The sequence below is a fragment of the Sebastes umbrosus genome, chromosome 3 (assembly GCF_015220745.1).
Source record: "Sebastes umbrosus isolate fSebUmb1 chromosome 3, fSebUmb1.pri, whole genome shotgun sequence".
In the NCBI taxonomy this organism is placed as follows: Eukaryota; Metazoa; Chordata; class Actinopteri; order Perciformes; family Sebastidae; genus Sebastes; species Sebastes umbrosus.
The window spans coordinates 16,449,591-16,474,667 of NC_051271.1; the positions used below are offsets into that span (position 1 = coordinate 16,449,591).

Genomic DNA, 25,077 nt, shown 5'->3' on the forward strand with positions numbered 1-25,077 from the left:
AACACAACGTTCAAGAAAGACATGAGCAAAGACAAATACAAAAAAAAATTAATGAAATATACACGACATGGTGATGTGTTGTTAATTTGTTTTATGAAATGTGTGGTAATGAAGTATTATAGTGTGTGTCAATGTTTTTTGTTTTTTTCTGTTAACAGGGACAATGCACAATACATTTACTGCACCAGTTGCTCATTTTCATCTAAAAAAAAGTTATGAAATGATTTTTTTTTAATACTTCAGGGCCACCGTACATGATTCATCAGTACTGATCCCTGCTGATTTATCCTGCTTCACAGAGTGGTTCTGGTTCAACTCTGTGTTCTCATATTAAATCACATCTTATGTGTTCAACAAAGAACATCAGTTTGAAAAGTTTTGTCCCATTTACAGTCGTACAAAACCTTTATTGTCTATGTGTGTTGGCGTTTTTTAGAACATCTGTATGTGCAACAAGGGACTCCTCAAACAAAGTCTCACACACACACACACAGGAACCATACACTCCGCCCACCCACACAGCTGTCAACACACACACACACACATTTAAACGTACCAGTGCAGGTTTTTCCGTCGCTGGCGAACACGAAGCCGGTCGAACACTCACAGCGGAAAGTTCCGGGGTGATTACTGCAGACGGCGTTGTATCCACAGACCTCAAGAGTCTCCCTGCACTCGTCGATATCTAACAATAACACACCAACATGGAGGTGAATGACATGTAGTATAAGCCGGGTTTCCACCAAAAGTTCCTGGGACTTTTAGTCCCTGGAACTACTTTTCAAGAAACTAAAAGGTTCCTTCCACCCACTGCTGTCTGTTTGCCCTGCAAAAATTGGTCAAATTAATCTGCTGATGTATGAAAAGCAACATGACATGTGACAAAGGCTGCTGGTGGTCACAGCAGTAAACACACTCTGCAGCCTGAAAAATAAGCCTTAGCCTGAGTCTAACTTTACTTTCAATGTTATCAAACAAAGAGAAATGCTCTCCATTCGTCCTAAAATGGTCCTAAGATACTAGAGTACTTCCTTGTTTTATGAATGAAGCAGTACAGTTGAAGCAGCGGCAGTGTGTGTGTGTGTGTTTGACCAATCAGCGACGGTCATCCCTGCAAACTCCACCCCGAAAGTTCCTGTACTTTCAGAAAGTACTACCCCCGGCCAGGGCTTTTTTTGGTGGTAAAAAGACCCCAGAAAATGTCCCCTGAACTTAATTAAGTTCGAAACGCAATGAGTTCCTCAAAAGGTTCCTAGTTCCGGGGGAAAGTTCCTGCAGTGGAAACAGGGCTATAGTATGTAGTATGTGTACCACCTTAAAACCAGCAGCAAGTGTTTAAGACTAGAGGCACTGAGCCATCAAAAACTACACATTTTGTTTTATCGTCAAAAACTGATCACTGATAAGTGAAATATTGCATTGGAAATCCTGGTGAATAATACTACACACATGAATCGTTATTTTTCTGAAAATAATACCGTTTCGCTTTTTCTCTTACCCTCCATCACAACAAAATCTGACTCAAAGCATTTTATTACACCGACGTTGGCTTTGACGTCGCTGACACCAACGACCTCAAAGCTAACTCTAATCCAACCTCTTTAAAGCTTCCAGACAAGTCTAAAACTAGAGTGATATAAACACAGAGCGCAAAGAAGTCAGAAAAGCTAGTCTTTAAATAAGAGAGAGAAATGGTTGAAGTCATTACATCCATCCAACAACATCATAGTCAAAGAGATTCTTCAGGTTATTCAGATGCAAACAGGAATTCACAAGCAAACTTTTAGTTCCTGACTTCAGTTGCAGGGATTATTTGGTAAATAAAGATCATTACTATCAGTATCTGTAGCAGCTGCAGGAATAATAGTCTGAATTGAATCTATATATGTAACAAAATGTAAAAAAAAAAAAAAATGCAATTCAGAATGTTTGCTATAAAATGACATTTTAAAACAAAATATAGAGTTTTACTGGCACTAGTAGCAGGGCTAGTACTATCTGTAGCAGTATTATTCACCTGATGCTCTTTAATATTGAATACATCTAATTTAACAAATGTTTGACACAAATTTTCATTGTACTTTTGCATTTAATGTTTTCCTTTTTATTTCTTAAATGATTTCTATTCTCGCTGCTTCATTTAAGTTTAAAGTTTATGTTTAAGTATTGTGTTTTTACTTTTATTGTTTTTATTGTAAAGCAAGATAGTTCAGAAAGTTATTATTCAATGATTCACATCACTGAAATCATATGTTGTCAATATGTGAGTATGCATGTGTTATGTGTATGTATGTGTTACCGTGGCAGTAGTGTCCGTCTCCAGTGAAACCAGTAGCACATTCACAGGTGAACTGGAGGCCTTCCTCTGGTCGGCACATAGCGTTGATGTCACAGCCGTGTCTTCCTGTGAAACACGGGTTCTGCTCTGGAATACCGCCTGTAAAATAGAAATAAAAATAAAAACTCGCTGCAGGTTAAAATCATCAGTCAGACACATCTAATGTGGCATCATGTTTACAGTGTGACCAGAGAGTGACGGCTGCTTTGTGTTCAGGCTGGCGGTCAAACGTAGCATATTGTTTTTTTATTACCATCTACGACTGATCAGAAATATCATGTGACTGGTTTGGTTTTTTATAAAAGTGTTGTTAACCATTTACTTTTCTTTTGGAGGAGCCAGTGAGTTACTTCTGCTCCATGGTTGTACTAAAACTACACAGTTGGGGAAAAAAACAGATCAAAATCGATGCAGCAGAACCAGAGATATTCTTGTTGTTATTCCACACGTTCTTCTTCCTTGTCAAAACCGGCGCCTACATTACCCAAAATGCAACTCGACTGCCAACAGTTGTGTGTGAGATTGTGGTGTGTTATGTTAGTAGCGGCTAATGTAGCCTGGAGCCTCTAGCCATGCAGCAGAGATGAGTGGCGGGCTACAGACGTCTGTTAACGCCAAACCTCCAGTTTTTATTCATTTTCAAACTTGTAGTCTTCAGCCCCAACCGAGGCTGACTCAAGTGACATCACTTGAGGACATTTATCAGACTTCACACAGCTCCCTCTGGAGACACTAAAGGCTTCGTACTACTTTTAAAACAGATGCAGTAGAACTCAACACCTGGAAACACACTGAGGTGTGAAATCACTGGAGTTCTTAAAGAAAGGCTCCTTTTTTAGACATTCAATGTGATCGCTTTGTCTCTCTGTAATATTACTAGGTTTGTCCGTTTCTCTAACCTTTAGGCCAACGCTGCTCCACCTCTGGTCAGATGACTGAAAGCAATTATTATTTTTAATATCAATTAATACATGTTTTTTTAATTAATTTTTTGATAAACCAATTTGTTGTTTCTTTTTTTGAATGTCAAAAAATGGAAAAATGTCCATCAAAAGTTCATATCTTCAAATATCTCAATTTCTTCTGACCAACAGTCCAAAACTCAACAGCAGCCCGTCGTCACACCTGAGAAGCTGCAACCAGAGAATGTTTGACGTTGTTGCTTAATAAATGACTTAAATGGTTTATAGATTATTTAAAGGGGAGTATAGAGAAGCCACTGGGGCGGCGTCCTCTTGTTCCCATCATGCAGCTGAGTATTGCAGCTCCAGATCTTCACCTCCTCACAGGAAACACGACGCAGATGTTCCACTTTTTGCCAACAAACCCCGGCTGAGTTGTGTTTGCTTATGTAACTTTGAACCCCCCGAGCATCCCATCAACAGCCCCCACTTGCACTTTTACCTTTAACCCCACTTTTTATAATAAAAAAAAGAAAAAAAGCCCCTTGTGATGCCCTTCCCCCGCCGCCCTCCCCGCTGTGGCCTGGAGGTTGGTATCTCTTTGACCTTCACCCCCTGCCAACTCTCTTACAGCCTCCTCTGATTGCAGCTGAGGAAATACAGCCGGGCTCAGATTACTGTTTGTCTTCCTCTGATGTTCTACTGCAAACACCACTGAGGCACTAAACCGTTGGAGGCGTGTTTCAGTGCATTCCTCCGGGTAATAACACGCATCTTTGAACACAGACCGTCCCCAACAGATGACCACGAGACATGGACGTCTCTTCTATAAGACCTCAACCATCTGACAACATGGAGTCAACCTGCACTGTCCTGATCTGTGAACAGTACACACACTTCTGTCATTTAGAAAAAATGCATCACACACACTCGCGTGGTCGTATTACATGCAGTAAGACTCATCTTTCTTGGTTTTTACCAATTTTCAATGAAACATTTTTCTAAAGGATCGAATCCGTTTTTCCTAAATGGCGTCCCATGCATCCAAAAGTTCAGTGCTGATAAACTGAACCTCGGGTGGCGGAACTCACTGTGGACGGATCCGATCTTGTTGCTCATGGCGTAGCGGATCAGACGGTTGCCAGAATCGAACATCACAAAGATCTGGTCCACACTGAGCTGCTGGGTGGACGGCGCCGTCCTGGTGGCCTCGTCATGTGGGCAGCCCTGGAAGGTGACAGTCTGTCGCCATTGGTAGCTTCTCGTCTGGACGTCACCGTCAGGGGAGGTGATGGTATAGTCGCGGTTGGATGAGGAAGTGATCACTGAGAGGAGGAGAAGCAGAAGAAGAAAACACTTTTACATCCATTACGACTATAAATTAGGGCTGTCAATCGATGGTTTAGTTGTTAATTGTCCTTACGGTTTCTGTCGTACTGGTAGATCTCCTTGTATGGGTTGATCTGGACGGAGGATCCCAGTGGGATGGCAGGCAGACGTCCCTCCAGCTCGGTGCTCACCACCAGGTGGTCGTGTTCGTCGATTCCTTTAAACTGCTGCTTGATGCTCAGACGCTCGTTGCCGGGCTGGAAGATCACCTCGGCCTGCCGGGAAAACACCCCGCCTGCATTGACATGTGAGAAAGCAAACATCTGAGAGACTGAACCACGTCCTACAATAACATACGCTGACCGTTAACAAAGGTCTCCAGTCAGACTCGAGCCAAGGACATTGGGATTCATTGTTACCCAACTTTTAAAAGGGCGGGTCCATTATTTTATTTTTTAACGCCAACTGCGTCTTCATGAGAGTCAGAACTTTCTTTGACTCTCATGAATATGCATGGCATGGAAAAGTTAGTCGCCTCAAATCTGTGTGCTCCAGTGTGCTTTGGACGTGGTCCCTGAAGTCTCTCCTGTTACAAGATAGCCCTCTTCTGTGAGCACGCCTACTACTCTTGTGAAACGGTTGAAGCCTCCTTTCTTAGTTTGGATTCGAAACTCATAAAATAACACAAACAAACTAATCGATCGATGCAGCGGTAGACCAGCAACTTCCATGTTCTGTGAGGTTTAATTACTGTTTTTGTGAATGAAGTCTGGTCTAGTGGCTTTGAAGAGAGCAATATAACGGTTTCAGTTCCCCATCAGAAAGGGCTGTCTGACAGCGAGGTAATGCTATGAAAATATTCTAAATATATCGTACACTTAAACTGATATGGATTTTTTTTAGGTGGCTAAAATACATTTTTCTACAGCTCCTGTCCACAGCCACTTTACCTCACCGTCACACAGTCCTTTCCGCTGAAACTCAAGCCGTTATATTGCTCTCTTCAAAGTCGCCAGAATCGATTCACAAAAACAGTAATTTGACCTCTCAGAACAGAGTACGCATACAACCCCTCTTCAAAAAATCTGAACTAACTCTTTCAGTTATTTCCAAACTTGGCACAACTTTGACTCAGCTAGTGCTGGCGTTCACATTATTTATAACCTTATTGATTAGCTTTAATTAGCTTACTTTGGTAACCTACGTCACTGCTTTTTGCTAATGGCTGAGTTGGCATTTCCATTTGAACAAAAATGGAAAAGAACGCAGATGGACCCGCCCTTTAAGCCAACACATTTCAACATCTACATACATTATCCAAATCATTGTGAACATAGCAATAAATGCTGATGGCTAAAAATCTGCCATCTAGCACCAGACTGCACTTCACAACAACAACAACAACAACAACAACAACAACAACAACAACAACACGTCCCCTCACCGATCAGACTGAAGCCGTTCTGGTAGCCGGGCTGCTCCAGGGCGAAGGCCCAGCCGATGACTCCACCCAGGGAGGACAGCGGCAGCATGGAAGGTCCCACCTCCTCAAGGATGTTACTGATGGCCACGTAGGCCCGTCCGTCGTTGGCTACCACGTACGAGTGTAAGTCGTTGTTACTGAGCGTCACGGGCGAAGGCGAGTTCCCCACGAACACTCGACCGTTCACCTTTCCATTCATTCTCTGAGGTTTTCCTAGTAAACAACAAAGACTTAATTAGTAGAGAAGAAGTTCAGTAGTTCCAGTTGAGGATGTCAGGTTAGAGACAGTGTTGTCATGACAACAGTCCTGTTAGGAGGAAGTGATAAAAACCTGCACACTAACAAGACACTAAGTCCCGCCTTTTCCTGGGTAAGCTTCTGTTTCACCAGCTTATGTTCATCAGTCTTTCTTACATGGCTAAAACAGTATCTTCACTAGTTTTAAAACTGAGCCCACTATAACCTAAAAATCAAAAGTTGCGTTAAAGAAATTAATGGTGTTAAAACAAATTTGTGTTAACGCATTAACTTTGACAACCCTAGTAGTTTTGCAAATTGCTTGACGGATACGATCCGTCTTTGCATCTTTCGAGTCACTTCATAAAAACCCAAGAAAACGTTCACCATTAACAGTTTGGGTAACACCGAACATGCTTCTCACCTTCTGCGACACAGTCCTTCCCGTTCCCATAGTAGCCAGGCCTACAATGGCAGCAGTACCCGTTGCTGTAATCCCGGCAGTCAGCGAAAGCCGAACATTTGTGCCTGTTGTGGGCACACGTCTCCGAATTGTACCTAAATACTGTGAAAACAACCAAAGAACGAACCAACCAGGTTCAATAAAAATAAAACTCAAGAACTTTGAAAGAATTACCAAAGAAATAAACAAGTTTAGGCTACACGTTTTACCGTTCACATCAAGATCTTCGTCTACCACGACGATCTGGGGTTGTTGGGGCCGAGAACGGGGTGGCACTGGTTGGACTGGTTCAGGGTTGGTGTACCGTGGTTCGACTGGATCTGGGTCAGGGTACCGCGGCTCGACAGGAGTGTATCTAGGCTCAATGGGTTCAGGGACGGTGTATCTTGGTTGCAAAGGCTCAGAGACGGGGTATCTGGTCTCGGTTCGGTCAGGGTATCTCGGCTCAGATGGGTCGGGGTATCTTAGTTGAACCCTCTCAGGGTCGGTGTATGTTGGAGTGACTGTTTCCAGTTCTTCATAATCTGGTTCTTCAGTCTCTGGTTCGGCGTAATCTGGCGTGATGGTCTCATCTTCCGGGTATCTTCTGGGAGGCTCAGTTGGGAACTCCTCCTTTTCTTCTGGTACCACCTGGGGTTCCTCAGGTCTCCCTGGCAACATGGTTACGGAAGGTGTGGTGGCATCCTCCTCCTCAGGTTCGCTAATGACCATTCCTGGTGTAATGGCCGCGAAGAATGGCGAGGAGCCGATCTCGTACACCCAAACTCCATTCTGTCCTGAGTTTGTCTTTCTGGTTGGAGAAAGGAAGGAAGAGTAATCAGTCTCGATGAAAAGACACTTCATCATCATGTCAAAGTCGTTTTATATTCAAGCATAAATGACATGAGATTCTTACTCCGTGAGTTCCCTGATGGAGGTCTCTTCATCGGTGGTGCTGCGGAAGTACGTCCCCGGTGATGCCTTCCAGAACCAGCTCTCCACGAGGCCTTCATTGAAGCCAGCCTCGAGGAGTTTACTCTCGCCCCCTACTGACGTGGAGAGAAACTGCAGGCCGTTTCGGGGGTACAAGAGGATGGCGCAGGAGGACGACTCCATAGACGCCACAACCAGCTGGAAAGTGTTTCTCTGAAAGTACAAAGGGGAGGTTGTTGAGCAGAAACTCTCAGTTTTAGTCCACTGGGACACATTAATCCTGATTTTCTAGCAGTAGAAGGAAATTGAATCTGGGAGTTCTCATTGGCTGCACATGTTTAAGAAGATTATTGACCATCTGGGAAAATCTGTGTGGAGGACAGTGAGCAGGTAATGGTAGTGTGAAGGAAAGCACTGTAAACTACACGGAGAGGACATGATAGCATGACCACCTGTAGAATATGTAAGTTATAATGAAAAATGAGGCGTACTGAGACGGAAACGTAATGAATGAGGCGCTGCGTCACGGTGTTCCCTCTGCAAAGTCCATTATATTGCACTGTCACTATTATTCCGCCAAAGAAAACAAAAAGGAAACATATGGTACTTTATTATAAATTGTACATAGTTATTTTTCGGGAATATTTGTTTGCAAACTGAGGCACTCAAGACTGACGTTGGCGTAATGAAGAGCCTCTATCATGAAGAGCAAAACAGCAAGTCGGACATTTTTGGAGGATAAAGGGTAAGAGTGCCATCCACTGGCTGTTTACTGCAAGTGTAAAGATAACACAAAAGAACTTTAGCCGCTTCCATCTAAAGAGCTTATACGTAGGATAGCTTATGTGTATAATCTCCTAACTCCTCAACTTTTCTCATACGTTACAATGATACATTACACAATGAGTCATTAGTTTATAAGAACACGTGCAATCTACTACAAAAATAAATCATATATTTATGACTCTTTAGGGCTGGGCAATAGAGTGGTGCAAGAATGAGTCTTAAAATCCAGAAATGAGTTAGCATTTTAGCACTTCTGTTTCCTTCGTCTGGAAGTCAATGTGTTTTGTGAATGTGTTTTTAGTTAGACGCCTGAAATAAGGTCTGTTGTTAACACAAGCTGAAGAGATTTTAACATCTTGTTCTACGACATAAAATAAATAAAAGTCAGTAAATATCCCACTCTTGAATTTTGAAGCCTTTATATGTGTTAAAAAAGGCGTGTTGCTAACAAGTGGCTAAATGAGATAATCCAGAAGCATCACATATAATAGTAAAACACTGAGAGGGAACATTTTAATGCACAATGAATACTTTTACTTTTCATACTTTAAGTACATTTAGCTGATAATACTCACATCATTTTACTGAAGTAAGGCTTTGAATGCAGGACTTCTACTTGTAGTGGAGTATTTTCACAGTGTGGTATTAGTATTTCTTCTACTTAGGATCTGAATACTTCTCTCACAACTGTATATCCATCAGATTCCAGTGCAAAAGTAAAACCACACACTTGAGATATGAAACGAATCATCCTCTGTCTGCTTCTTAAAAACCCCAAATGGCCCCTCACCTTAGTGTCCAGTCCGTCTCCTCGTCCAGACGTCCCCCGGGCGGCCATGTTCTCCCAGGTGACGATGAAGACGGTGGTGGGCTCCACTCCGTCGTCTCTGGGGAAAGCTTGCTGGACGTGCTCCGCGGCTCGACTCAGTACATCCGGGCTGCTGTCCCACCTGAAGTGGACCTTCCCCTGTCCATCGCTGTCCTCCAGGTCTCCCAGCAGCGCTGCAATCATTTTGAAACTGGCGGGCATCTTTCCCAGGTACTCCTCCTCCGCCGGAGGCTCGACAACAGACACAAATCCATTCGTATTAATCTGGAACAGAAGACAGAAGGTTTATTGTTAATGACGGGTCTAATACAGTTTAAATACAGTGGATCGCATATATGTTTCATATATGTTTGTATGGAAGTTCATTTCCACCACTTGAAAAAAAAAATAACCACATTTTTTTCCATTAATATCACATAATTATGACTCAGTATCTTTACCTCTGAGAAACCTTCTTTACTTTTATCATGAGGTAGGATCTAATTATTATGACGAATCTTGTAAGTATGATTTTTTTTATTCTCCAACAAAGAGAAACTTCCTCATAAGATCTAATAATTATGGATTAGTATCTCATTACGAGATTATTTTTTGTTTCCCCATTAGCTTCTGCTGAAGTGGTTACTAGTCTTCCCGAGGTCCATTATTAATAATAAATTAGAGACGTCACACCCGAGTTTACTGCGTTCCAGTACAACAAGACGGAAAACTTGTGTGGGGTTTGCTCCAGCCAGGTTAGCCATTATTAGCAATTGTTATCAATACCAGTTGATAACAAGGTACTACGCCAGTATTCTGCACATACAAACACCGTAACAACATGTCCATAGAAAGAAGTTGGACATTACTGTGTGTATGAATGATTTAATGAGGCACAAATAAGAAAGAAGTGCTAATAACAAGTATTTACTACAGCTTTTTTTTACTGCTGATGCACGGAGCAGCTATCTCGGATTTGGAGGTTGTGGTTAGTGAGGTTCGTCCGACTTTCCGAGTTGGAAATCCGACTTCATGGGTGTTCCAGTTGAAATTTCCAACTGGGAGTTGTAAATTCCGTCCGACTTCCAATTTCAAATGGTAGCTATACCTACAAAAGTAATGCACTGTAATTCATATATATATCCCAAGGAATCAATTCGTATGCAATCCATGTAATCGTGATCCAGGAAGTATAAACAGTGACAAACGCTGTACCGGGAGGAGGTTCAGAGTGGATGGGTGGGTCAAAAAACACCAGACTTTTACCCAGGAGACCGGTTTTCGTGTCCCGCGTGAAACCATAAGTCAACGTTAACTTATTTGTCACGTATCCTCTGTACTTAAGTAACGCCACGTCTGTACTACGATCTTTTCTTAAACCTAACCAAGTTGTTTCCTGTGAAGACGAAAGTTTATTTTGAAAAGACTATATGCATGTAACGAGAGGAAATTGACACGTGTTGCTGGACATTCATACGAGAAGGCGCGAAAAATTAGGAATAACTTTTCATAAAATATCATACGAACCGTTGTATGAGGATGCGTTGGTTTAGGAGATTATTTTTGAAAGAAAAAACACAGGTGGTGGATGTTTCTTTTCTTCCATAGTTTCACTGGATTAATGACGTGCTGGGAACGGGTACTGGCCTTGACCATAAAGGATAAAGAAGATACAAAGAAGAAGGAGAAGAAGATGTGATTTGTTAATTTGTTTTATAAATCGGGATGTTTGAGGAGAGACGGGAGTTTGGCTGGGTTCATCGTGTTTTACAGAGTACAGTGAGACCTCCAGTTAAACCTCCAGTAAATGTTCAGATGCTGGACTCTCCTACAGCTCTGCTCGCTTTGTCAGCCCACAGGAATTCCACACAATAACTCCCCATTCACTCGGAAGAAAAGGATCTTTTTAACCTCATTAACTCAAATCCGCCTCACACCGAATGCCACAGTTACTGTTTGAGCCCAGAACACCATGAAGAGTTTCCATCTGAGACAGCAGACTTCACTTTATGTCTCAATGGCGGCTCAGATGATTGTTTCTCTTAAATGCCAGAATCATCAGCTATAATTTCCACCACAACGTTTTTCAGTTCACAAGAGAAGGTGTTACGTTATTATTATTGCTGTTTATATAACCAGTGTTGATCAGTTCTCTGATGTTTAGGTTCCCACAACCTAAAAATCACAAGTTGCACTAATGCGTCAAAGAAATTGGTGTTAAAACAAGTTGGCATTAACGCATTATTATCATGTTAACTTTGACAGTCCTATTAGCTATATATTTGTATTTACCAGATGAGGAATTTAAGAAGAAAGCAAACAAAGTATATACAATATTAGGACCGCAGCTAACAATCATTTTCAATTTATCTGCTGATCCCTTTCTTGATTAATCATTTGTTTAGTCTGTGAAATGTCACATCATGTTTTCCAAAGCGTCTTCAAATGTCTTGTTTTGTTTGAGCAACAGTCCAAAAGACAAATTTTCAGTTTACGATGATATAAAACAGAGAAAAGCAGCAAATCCTCACATTTGAGAAGATATTATGAAGATTTTTGCTTGAAAAATGACTGAAACGATGAATCCATTATCAAAATAGTAGCTGATTACTTTTCCCTCAATACAAAGCAGAGAACAGGAAACAGAGAAAAAGAGAAAAGAAAGCCAACAGTAGCAGTGAAGAGGACATTTGTTGACGTCGCCAGGTTTAATGAGCTGAAGCCTGATTGTGATCTCATTAATGTGAATGGTTGAATGTGATGCAGAAACATGCAGCCGACACCCAACTAGCTCAGGACCAACACTAACACACATCAACACTAAACAAACAGAGACACGATGCTGGAGGCTGCAGATATCCCTTTCACACCTGAAAGGTTGCTGCACGGGGTCATGTGTGAATGGCAGCACGGATCAATATTCAGGGGAATCTGTACCGCCAATTTCCCACCTCAAGACCTCGTACATTTCAGGGAAAATGCCGTTATGGCTGTGTTGTGAATGAAAGCGGTAACATTGCAGGGACAAACATGTAAAGGGTTACGTCCGTCAGAAGAAAGGCGCTTTCACGCTGAGCGAGCGAACCAATCACAAGACTCCGCTGATGATGTATTTGTGTTTATTCGTATTTAACGCATGTTTCTGATTCCATTAGATCATTAAAAAACATTACTTGTCTTGCAAACTTGTTGAATATTAAATACATTACAAGAACATTGGCACCGGACAAAAACAGCTCCTCGTACCATCATGTTCCTGAAAATAATAATAAGAGAAGTTTTCCGCCGCCTACACCGCCTTGCCGCATCGTCTTCTGATTGCATTACCACCATCTGCTGGACCGTCCCTTGCCCCATGTATTCCGACATTGCAAAGGCATGTGCGAAAAGGCACAACATGAAAATGTTCCTGAACGTAGTGCATCACTAGTGGTGCCTGAAAGGTTATTATCCCAGTAATTTACTAGGAACTATGTGTGAAAGAGGCTTTATAGAGCTTTAATTTAATGTTTTGATGTCAAGGCCAGATTAGTCCCCGGACCTCAAGGGGCCCCAGAAGCTCCACATTCACTGCATGTCAGTAGGATTTATAAGTAATTTAAAATGTGTGCCACTAAATCACAGTAGAGATGATGAGGCGCTGATTATTACCTAATCTTGAGGCCTTTGTCTTGTACATCGAAATAGAGTATGAAGACCTTTATTACTTCAGTTGATAAAGTACACACATACATCATATTGTAAAAGTACTGGTTAGTATCTGGGGCTTAAAATATATAAAGAAGCTGCCATTTTTACGCTGCTGTGTGTTGTGAAGTGGTGGAATGTAACTAAGTACATTTACTCAAGTACTGTACATTTTTCAGGTAACTTGTACTTTACTTGAGTATTTCCATTTTCTGCTACTTTATACTTCTACTCCACTACATCTCAGAAGAAAATATTAAATACATTTATGTGCAGATTCAGATTATTAATACAAAATATATATCAACTAAAAAATGATGATGTATTATTATAGATTAAACTACCCAGCAGTATATAAAGTCATTAAAATCATCTCCACCTTTACGAGCTGCAACATTAAAGTGATACATTAGTACATTAATCTATCAATAATTACAAACCAAGTAGGGCTGTCCTCAACCAAAGAAATTCTTAGTCGACTAACACTCATACAATTTTGTTGACTTGTTGATTAGTTGATTTAATCGACAGATCTGTAAAACTGAGTTTTTCAACAAAGAATCACAACAAACATCACTTTAAATCTTGTGTTTACCAGAGATGTGCTCATAAGTTTCTTGGAAATAAGTCATTCAGCATGAAAAAAGCATAAAAAATGACTAATCGCGTAAAGAAATCTTAGTCAACTAAGACCAAAACGACCAATTAGTCGACTAATCGACTAAGAGGGGGCAGCCCTAAATCTAATAATATAATTATTCTGAAATGGGCCATTCTGCATGATGAGTACTTTTGCTTTTAGTACTGTAAGTATATTTTTATTCTTTTACTTAATTAAGATTTGTAATGCAGGACTTTAACTTGTAACAGAGTATTTCTACACTGTGGTATTAATCCTTTCAGTAGAAGTAAAAGATCTGAGTACTTCTTCCAACACTGGTGATGTGCGCCTGATTGACTCTTCAAGGTGACTGAGGTCACAAATATTGCACAGCTAGTTGTAGGATGAGGGGTCAGTGTGGGCCCACAGCAAACGAAGCCCCAGTGGGTCACTCCAGCCAGGGTTGATGTTGTTATCTTTAAGCAAAACCGTGTGTGTTTTCCTCTAAAGTGCCTCTTCAGCAGGTCTATGTGCTAATTTAAGAGTTCAAACAAGAAAACAAAGGCTGCACTTAAACCCTCTGGGCTGCTCTTAGTTCTGTTTGGGAAAATGACATCGTTAGCAACATGCTAATGACCTTAAAAAGGCTGCTGGTTCATGATACCTGTGGTATCCTGCAGTTTAAACAGATGTGACCAATCACCAGCCTCCACAGCACCAGCAGTTAGTGAGTTAAATCTGCCTTGTGTTTGACAGATTGTCATTAATATCCCATCAGTCAGTGCACTCAATCACACTGAGCAGACAGGCTCCCATGCTGCTGTTATCATTCATATTCACTAAAGGATTATGGGATTGTGTTTCCCAGAATGCCACACATATAATTCAAAAGGTTAATGTGTGCCAGGAGACCTCTCAGGTCAGACAACAAGCCATCACACAGAAGACAGAAGAATAATGCTGCGTCTAAATTTCGCTTACTTCCGTACTTACACTTGCTATTTTGAGTGCATAAGTGCTTTTGTTAATCATTTTAAATCTCTTGGCCCTTAGAGGATGCTAGATAACTTCTGTAGCAGTTTCATGGTACCCCATTGGTTCACCCTAAAAATGTTGCTCATGAGCATTTAAAACATGTGTGTCCGTCTGTCACTGAGGTAAAACCTCGGTGTTTTAGATGTAGGCCTCAGTGTACGTACTGAAGTAGAGACATGTTGCGGCTGCTCAGGTGGAGGACAGAAGGAAAGTTGTCTTCATCCAGTGTGAGCTGGTACTGATGTTTGGCTCATCAGCAGCTCCAGACATAAACTGTGTATGTTACAGTCCTCCATCTTATCTCACATGTACATTCTGCTGTCAGCCAGCCAGGAAGAGAGAAAACAGCTGTTCTTTACAGAGACTTCATGCTGCTAAAACCTCCTCCTCTTGTATTTAAGGGTGCTTTCACAAGCCAACATTGAGTCCGTTTTATTCTCTCTGGTGCGGTTCTAGCCGTGGTGCGGTTGTAAAAAGCAGTAATCGTTCTCTGGTGCGGACCAAAACAACTGGTCTTGGAACGTTTCCAAGCGAAAGAAAACGCAGGCTGTATGTGCGGGCGTTAGTTGAGATGGAGAAAGGTAAATGACCTGCTGCAGAAGTTCGATGTCTGCTCGACATCCGAAGAGAACAGAATATGCTGAATAAAGTCCTCGTGTGCACAGTAGATCAGTGTCGAGTCAACGTGAAAACTAAGGCTGTCAAATTTAACGCGATAATAACGCCCTAACGCAAATTTGTTTCAACACAACTAATTTCTCTAATGCATTAATGCAACTTGCGTTTTATAGGTCGTAGTGGGCTCGGTTTTAAAGCTAGAGTGAAGATACAGACATCATATGAAACTAAAAAAAACTAAGGAATCAATTGCTACCAACCGTGTCATACCAGCTTGTCACGAAGGAGGTTCAATAACGCACCAAATATTTGCTAAATTTGCATGGGCTGTTTTCAGCCATGCTAGTGGCTAGCGACCTCTGACCTCAAGATATGTGAATGTAAATGGGTTCTATGAGTACTCCCCTTTACAGACGCCCACTTTATGATAATCACATGCAGTTTGGGGCAAGTCATAGTCAAGTCAGCACACTGACACACTGACAGCTGTTGTTGTCATGTTGGGCTTGGGTTTGCCATGTTATGATTTGAGCATATTCTTTATGCTAAATGCAGTAGCTGTGAGGGTTTCTGGGTTATTAAATACTTGCCAATCTCCCTTTAAGGTACATTTTGAACAGAAAAAAAAATGCGATTAATTTGCTATTAATCGCAATTTAATATTTTAATCGATTGACAGCCCTAGTTTTGACCCTTTAGAGCTGATTATTTTTTATTATTTAAAAAGTTTCAGTAAAAACACATTTCTTGCATTCTTTGTGATTTTATGAACTAAATGAAAATACAGTTAAAAACAGCAAATGGAAACTCTCCATTTCTTTATCGCAGTATTTCAACCAAAGACTTCAGCTACCACTGGGTCTAGCCAACAACAACGCTGCAGGACACACCAAACTACATGAAACGGAGTTCTGCTCTCAAAGTCAAAATTTGCAACCAAAAACTAAAAACAAGCTCCACATTTCACGAGTCTGCTTCATGTTCTCATCAACAGTGTTGGTAACCGACAGACTTCTCTCCTGTTTGAATCATCAAAACAAAAGATGAACTACTGTGTTAGAAAATATCTGGTGCTTTGATAAAAAGTCAAAGAAACGAGCCTGTGGACAGAAAAACTGAAGAAGGGAAGTCGACTACGACTCCCAAGATGCATTTCAGTAACAAAAATCCAATCGCACAGCTTCAGATTCTGCTGAAACTAAAGATTACACCGGATAAAACGTTCAACAGTTTAAATCTGTTAATTTTCTGATTCTGACTGTCTTCTTCTCCATAGCAACAGCAGCCAAGGCTCATGGGTATTGCAGTATTTAGAGCCGTCAGAACATAAACATAATGTATAATCCTGACAGACTATGCTCCCTGCTGAGAAAACAGCAGATGTTAAAATTTATGATTTAACCCTTAAGAGGAGGAAATGACCCCACCAGAGCAGGACAGATGGAGGTAACACAATAAATCTTTACATCAACCTGCAGCAGATAGGTCAAAGGTCAGAGCCTCGGCGCTCTAAAAACATGATAGAAGTATCTGTGAGTTTGAGATGATGCTGCGCGATGAGAGAGGAGATGAAATAAGAGCCGGAGAGGAAAGCCGTCCTGCTCGGCTGCCTCTGTAAAGCCTGGAGGGGTTCAGCACAGACGTCTCTTCGGGGGAGCTTTTGACCGCATAGACTTCCTCCCGAGAAACGCATGACTGACAGCAGCATGTGGGTGAAAGGCCGGCGTCTCCCAGCAGGTATCTGACTTTAGAGAAGACGCCTGCAGAGCCGAAGACACTCGAGCTTCATCACAGGAAGTCTTTTGTCTGAGCGGAAAACAAGATAACGACACCCCCAAAGCTTTTATAAGTACACAGGTTGAACAGGAGGCTTTGTCTCAAACATTTGCAGCTTCTCCAATGTGAGGATTTGCTGCTTTACTCTATTTTATATAATTTTAAACTGAATATCTCTGAGTTTTGGACTGACATTTGAAGATATCATGGGCTCTGGGCATTATTTTACTGTTTTCAGACTTTTTAATGATGAAATAATTAATATATAATAGATTTTAGGAAATAAAATCTCCAGTGTATTACGAGCGATAATGTAACCATTGACAGTGATTGATCATCTCTCTGCACCGCAGCAAGTTGATTTAGGCTGAAATGAAGTGAAACCGATGGCTGCCTGGAGGGAAAGAAATCCATCAGAACACTAAAATTGTCAGCTGGAATATAAAGTAGATGTAATTTGTACAGTCATTTAAATGCACAATATGTCATTTTCTGCCGCTCGGGGTCTCTCAATCAAAGCAGTATCAAAAGACGGAGTTTGGTGACGTCGCGAAGTAGCATGGGAGTTGTTGTCTTCCTCACCTTGCCGTCATTGCAGTCAGCTTCTCCTGATGTTCTGATTCCTTCAGGAGGTTTTTATCGGGAGCAGAAATGTCCGCAGAGGTTTCCTTCCTCCTCTCCAAAACAAATGGACCCGGTGATTAAAACCAATAAAACACTGAATAAAGCAGTTTGACGTTAAACTAGGGTTTCTCCGGCACTGTTCGGTGGACAAAGGATGTTAACCGAGCTTTCGCTAAAGTTTGTTCAGCTTGTTTCTTATAAGATAACTTAAGATCCAGACGTCTGACGAATAGATCATTCATCCAGTTAAAATATATGGTTAAAAACTAACAAAATTTATAAAGAATATCATAAAAATGTGGCTCAAAACTGATTAAAAAGTAAATTCATGTAGAGCTCCAAAGATTAATCTTTTAGTTGTAAACTATTGAATTAATTGGCAACTATTTCGATAATCTATTAGTCGGTTTGAGTCATTTTTTAAGAAAAAAAGTCAAAAATTCTCTGATTCCAGCTTCTTAAATGTGAATATTTTCTTGTTTCTTTACTCCTCTACGACAGTAAACTGAATATCTTTGAGTTGTGGACAAAACAAGACATTTGAGGACGTCATCGTGGGCTTTGGGAAACGCTGATCGATATTTTCTGACATTTTATAAACCAAACAACTAATCGATTAATCAAGAAAATAATTGCCAGATTAATCGACAATGAAAATAATCGTTAGCTGCAGCCCTAAATTTATAACAGCTTCTGGCTAACAACCACAACGCTGATGGATGCGCAAAGGGGATATGACGCCATTGACATGCGACCAATGAAACGCACCGTTACCTTGATTAAAATTACAGGTTTCTTCGGGTTTGAAAATTGTTGGAAACATTTGGGATAATGTAAGTACACAACTCAACAAAATATAACAGGTCTAGTCGTTTAAAGACATTTTAATACCTTGCAAAAAAGTTTTGTAAAGTCTACATGTTGAACTTCTCTGCTGCATATTTTCTGCAGTAAATAACCAGCTCGTACATGTAATAAATACATGCAGTGTTTGAGGACCTGCAGCAGTGAGATCACATGTTCTCCTCAGTGGAAACTTGCCAGGACGTCGCTTACATCACACATGTCCGACCCCTGAGATCATCATTATCAGTGTGAGAACTGCGGAGGGAGGAAACACAGTGAGACCTGCCATCTGGTTTTGGAGGACAGATGTCTCGCGTCTATACGTTCCAGATGTGCCAACTCTACGGAGGACGCTCCACTTCCTGTCGAGGACTAAGAAACCTCCTGAGCAGCAGCAGCAGCTGGAGCCGAGCCATGAGATTTTATTATATAATCAAACGTGCGGTGTTTTCAAACCTGACGTCAGTTTGAATGTATAAAGGAAAGCTTGAGGAGCGCCACTGTGGTGCTGATAATTACTGGGGACCAACAGGATGCCACTCATTTTGGGAGGGTAGTTAGAGACACTTTAAAGAGGGGGCGGGTGCTCTATGAACTGCAGACTCACAGCGACCAATGAGAGCTTCACATTGTGGGAGGCTGAGAGACATTTTATTCTGAATATTATTAAAAAACATATAATAATATATAATAAATTCTGAGTGAATAAAATGTTTAATTCCGTTTGAAGGAAACGTGCAGTCGTAAAACTACCAGTCGTAGGTTGTGCTAGTGTCCCCTAGAGGTTGAAATGTTCATTACACCCCACAATAAGCAACATGTTGGACAAAGCAAACATACTGATGATTGATCACCAGAAAAATCACATCCATGAACCATGAAGATGATCCCGAACCCAAGTAGTTTAATTTACCTGAAATTAAAGGGATAGTTCAGGTGTTTTGAAGTGTGATTGTATGATTATCCATAGCAGGTGTATTACTACCTACAGTAGATGATGGTCAGCATGCCCCCAGTTTGGAGAAACAGACAGGAGTACTGGCACGGGAGCAAAGCAATGTGCTGCTGTGGACGGGGGTAGCAGCAAAACGTATTTTAGCCACTTAAAAAAATCTATATCAGTTCAAGTGAACACTATATTTAGAATATTTTCACTGCTTTATCTTGCTGTCAGCCCTTCCCGATGGGGAACTGAACAGAAAGTGAAACTTATCTATGCTCTCCTCAAAGCCAGCAGACTCCATTGAGAAAAACAGTATAGATAAGTTTCACCTTCAGTTCAGTTCCCAGTTGGAAAATATTCTAAATATAGCGTCCACTTAAACTGATATAGATTTGTCTAGGTAGACCTTTCTTTTAGGGGTCTAAGATATGTTTTGCTGCTGCCCCCGTCCACAGCAGTAAATTGCTTTGCTCCCGTGCTGGTACTCCTGTCTGCTTCTTCAAACTGGGGTCGTGCCGACCATCATCTACTGTAGGTTTGGGCACTGGAAGTAGTACTTTACGGCCCTGTCCCACTTTCTTTTTAAGTCGCGAATCACTGTATCCCTGTAAATGTTCCTATATTACAACATGGTAAAAAGAGGTTTCAATCATTCCCGTCCACCCCGTGCGTGTCTAGACCGGAGGGTGTTCTCAAGTGTTTTTTACTGTACAGATACCCTCTCATTTTAATCTGTGCAGCAGATTTTAACAAAATAGTAGCCTCATGCGTGGGTCTCTACTGTATGTTTAGCCTAGTGTTTGGCTGCACTGTGTAGAGAAAGGATGGAGTCCACAGTTCAAAGATTTAACCCTTTTTCGATGAGATTTGAGCTCCAACCAACTGAGCTGAAACCACGCTCACTGGATGCTTTTGATAGGCTAGCATGTGTTGATGTGACGGCCCACATTTCCCATCATGAAGTGCTGGTTATTGTCTATTGTGTTAAGTTTGCCGTTTTTTGTTCCAAAAAGCAAATCTTACTTTTTGTTAGTGTTAGTTTGTAATGTGTCTGTTCATAACATGGTCGTTTATGTTGGTAATTGTCATTTTTGTGATGCTTTATAGTTTTGACCATTAGTGAGGTGGTTGTTACATTTCAATGTGCATTCACTCATTTGGCATCCCCATCACTCAAGTGAATTTGGCTGCTGACTGTAGGTAATTCACTGACTATGGATAAGTACCTCATACAACCCCACTTCAAAACACCCAAACTATCCCTTTAAAAAGGATCAGTCTGACATTATTCTATCTTTGTTATTGTCATCAATTCTCATCATAAAAGTTTGTTTGCCACAGAGTTTACTTTTAATCCAAAAACCCAATGGAAAAATCCCATTGGCTTTTTGTCAAGGGAACCAGTGCGATGCTAACTTCCAGGTTGGCCTACAAAAAAACGCCATCCTGTTGGTTTGAGTTTTTTCATGGGATTTGATGACAATAAGAAAAATATAGAATATCACCAAAATTGTCAGATCGGCAAAACACACATATAACCCACTTTTAAGGCACTTACAAACAACATACTTTGTTGTTTGGGGTTAAGATTGTAAATTTGTATTTGGGATGGCGCTAGAAAAAATGTCACGGAATCACAGATTTCAAAATAAAGGAGGTCCATCCTCTGTGAAATATGATTGTGCTAATTATATTCTATGACAATCTGCCCATTAAATGTAGTTAAGTGGAGCAAACCTTAATGCTTTTTAACAACTGACCAAAAAGTGTCTGTTATCAGAAACTGTAAGACAGCATTGAATGTCTTTTCTGAACTACTTATTTTTTGATCAGATAGTTTCTGATTTAAATCAAAATTTTGCAAGTTTTAGACTGTATCTTATTTCGTGAAAGTTCTTCTGTTGGTGTTTACAAAACATTTAACATTTGACAACTTGGGCTTCTTTTGCTCAATGAAAAAGGATTTCAGAAAATGTTATTTTGTTATCACTACAGAAACTTGTATCATACTGACAATAGTATCGAAAATAACTGAGCACCAAAGTGTTGGACGGAGAGATTCAACCAATCAGCTGAGAGACCAAACAACATTGCAGCTTGTGGGGTAAAACCAACAGGACACCAAGCATCCAACACTTCCTGTCCTCCTGTATGTGAACACTGTTTAACTGTTCCATCCTCCAACAACAAACGTGATTACATGTCTGCTCAGAGTTAAACAAGTTGTGCCTGCAGCATCTGAAATAACGTGAAACATGAAGGCGACCTTCGTGATGTCCCAGCAACTTCCTGTAGAGACACGAGAGATCTGTGTGGTCTGGCTGTTTTAACAGGAGGATGGAAAACAAATGGTGAAGTGACTGAAACACAGAAGAAAAAACACTGGATGCATCAGGGTGTTGACGAGGTTCAGCTGCTTGTGCAAATCCTTCAAATCTGGAGCAAATTAGTCAAAAAGTAGAGAAAGTAAAATAGTCTATCACATGTTTCTACTTCTAAGTTTAACTTCCCTTAATGAGCGTGTCCATTTAGTTCTTAACTTCTTCAGTTGTTCTTCAATTCTGCAGTACATACTATAAATGTAATAGTAGACCTATACTTTTTTGCAGTCATTATAGAATAAACTAATGTACTTAACCATTTTGTATTTACAAGAAATTATACAGTAAGTGCACTGGTGGATGGATATCACTCAGACTTTAGAGTGATGCTGCCAAATAATCCACACAAAGAAAAGGCTAAATTATCTTTCTATTTTTAAGTTGATATGATGAACTTCTTAGCAAACAGTTTCTTGATATGCAAAAAATCTTCCAGCCCAACAACTGGCGATTGCGGATATATTGGCGCAGGTGTGTGTGCGGCGTGCACAGATGTATGGGCCCCACATGCCATTTTCAGCGAATGCAATCATGAAAAGAATACAAAGTCACCTATTTGGGGTTATTTTGGTTTTAAACCGGGTGCAACCGGAAAGCAGAAGGACCTAAATGAAACAATTTGTCGTCTTTGTAAAAGTGTAGTGTCGGAAAAAGATTCTAACGCTACAAATTTGCATGAGTATTTGCAAATACACCATCCTGCTGAGCACGCTACGCTCAGTAGGATGAGCGCAGTTGAGCGCCCCCCTCAACTGCCACCCCGCTTCACCAAAAATCGCCCTTTAAAAAAACAACAACTGGCGATGTACTCTGCCAATCGCAAATTTCCGATATATTCCTCCAATTGCCCAAACCTAATTTCCACATCCATGACGATGAGGATGATTCATTTGGAGTCTTTGTGTCAATCTGATGAATGTAAATCCAATATTCTCTCTCTTTTAGCTCTGTTTTTGGTCTCCACCAACTCCTGAGGGAAATATCTGTCTCTTACCTGCTAAATGCTGCACTATGTTCACCAGCTAGTCTCTAACTGTGTCTGCCTGCTGTTTGATGCTGAGCAGGTTTGTTCAGTGGCTTTTTACAGCTTTTTCTCTGTAAACGACGCTATGAGAGCGGTGAGAGTGAACCACAACAGTAAAGTTGTGGGCCGGACAGATAATGAGCTGAAACTCACTATAAAGCAGAGAGAAGCTGCAGATTCAGCTGATCATTCTCTGGAGGTTCATCAATATGAGTCACATTGTTATTTCATACATTATTATTATAAAATATTGATTATTGCCTATTTAAGGGCTGTCCAAATTCACAATTTATCATGTGCACAAGGTGACTTAAGAACACTTTATGTGGACTTCAAGAGAGTCCTCTCAAGGAGCAGACTACACTGGACTTTGTTCAGAAGTTTACCCATAGTTCTTAGCAAAAGGGACCCTTACAAAAAGTATCTCACAGCACATTTTATCCCCTCGAAGCCCAGCACCCTTGCAGACTTGACGTGATGTCAGCGTATAGTTACAGTATGACCGAAGTCTACAAATTCGGAGCATGGACTTTGAATTTCTTTTGTCACTTTTCCAGTGTGAACACACTGCAGACTTAAAACCTGCCTAGAAATAGTGCAGTCTGGTACTGGGACACAGTTTTGGTCTTTGAGGAGCAGAAAGAGCGGCAACAACATGTTTCTCTATCGTCTCTATTGATGTGATATATTTCCACCTCAATCAAGATTATATTTGACAAAATGAATGCATGCCTGTTAGGGGTGGGGGGGGAATAATCGATGCAGCACAGTATCACGATATTTTGTGTGACAACACTGTATCGATACACAGACGTCAAGTTTCGATCTTTTATTATATTAACTATTCACTTATTAACAACCTGACGGCCGGCTGGCGGGACCAGCTGCTATTCTGTCTTTCAGAGGTTATAGCGGGCTCCGTCTTAAAGCTAGAGTCAAGACACTGGTATCATGTGAAACTAGGAACACTAGAATCAATTGGTACATTTCATGTTAACTTTTTGAGAAGAACACTAAATAACGATCCAAAGATAAGCTACATTTTGGTGAGGAAAAACTGTCATGGCCATTTTCAAAGGGTTCCCTTGACCTCAAGATATGTGAATGAAAATGGGTTCTATGGGTACCAACGAGTCTCCCCTTTACAGACATGCCCACTTTATGATAAACACATGCAGTTTGGGGCAAGTCATAGTCAAGTCAGCACATTGACACACTGACAGCTGGTGTTGCCTGTTGGGCTGCAGTTTGCCATGTTATGATTGGAGCATATTTTTTATGCTAAATGCAGTACCTGTGAGGGTTTCTGGACAATATTTGTTATTGTTTTGTGTTGTTAATTGATTTCCAATAATAAATACATACATACATTTGCATAAATTAAATACTTGACAAATCTCTTTCAAGGTACATTTTGAACAGATAAATATGTGTGGTAAATTTGCAATTAATCATAGACAATCATGTGATTAATCATGATTACATATTTTACTCAATTGACAGTACCTACTATTTATTTATTGAATTGATCAATATCGTGATAGAAGATTTTGGCCAAATCGCCCAGCCCTACTTTGTGGGAATTTGATTGAACACAACCTTAGTTAGGAATATGCAAAAATAATAAAAAAACACAATAATCAAAGTCTTAAACTAGATTTAGACACAGAGGACCTTCTGTAAACAGGTAATAATGCAGGACAAGTAGTTCATATCTATGACAAAATTTGCATTGAATCAAAGTACCAAAAACTTAAAACAAAGTTGAGGCTTTAGGGGACCCCCTGGTGTCTGTGGCCCCCGAGGCAGTAGCCCACATTGCCTGTTTGTTAAACAAGTTTTGCTTAGTTTACACTTAACTCTTTCCTTCTTTCACTCCTAGAGACAATAAAAACAATTTAAATTGAAGTGAATTAAAAAAATTACAGAAGTTCAGCACGTTGGAAGCAGGTTTCACACCGAGTGTAGATGCTCCAATCTGGATTATCTGTCACATGACCTGAGGAATGTATTATGTGTGTGTGTGTGTGTGTGTGTGTCTTGACTTGATGAAAGGCTTATCTGTGTTGGCTTTTAATTGACTCACATTCCAGCCTCCAGAGAATCCAACACCTCCGTCTCTCTGAGAGAACTGAACAAACAGCAGACCTCCACCAGCACCTCCACACACACACACACACACACACACACACACTCCACCTGTCTGTTCACACCACCAACACTTCAACGTGTCGCCACAATCACCACAAATCAAACAACCAGCGGGACTGATGCGGGTCTAGAA

At 40.8% G+C, this 25,077-nt stretch overlaps 1 protein-coding gene across 1 annotated transcript in view; it reads right to left on the reverse strand.

The window, feature by feature from the left end:
* Positions 1-25,077, reverse strand: part of LOC119485898 (nidogen-1-like) — a 45,250-nt gene that overhangs the window by 18,401 nt on the left and 1,772 nt on the right. Inside the window, exons 2-10 of the mRNA XM_037765730.1 lie at positions 9,241-9,543; positions 7,648-7,877; positions 6,962-7,542; positions 6,714-6,854; positions 6,014-6,265; positions 4,664-4,864; positions 4,332-4,565; positions 2,300-2,437; positions 557-685 (exon numbers count right to left, since the gene is read on the reverse strand). Coding sequence (XP_037621658.1) covers positions 557-685; positions 2,300-2,437; positions 4,332-4,565; positions 4,664-4,864; positions 6,014-6,265; positions 6,714-6,854; positions 6,962-7,542; positions 7,648-7,877; positions 9,241-9,543 — 2,209 coding nt within the window. The remainder of the gene's footprint in view (positions 1-556; positions 686-2,299; positions 2,438-4,331; positions 4,566-4,663; positions 4,865-6,013; positions 6,266-6,713; positions 6,855-6,961; positions 7,543-7,647; positions 7,878-9,240; positions 9,544-25,077) is intronic.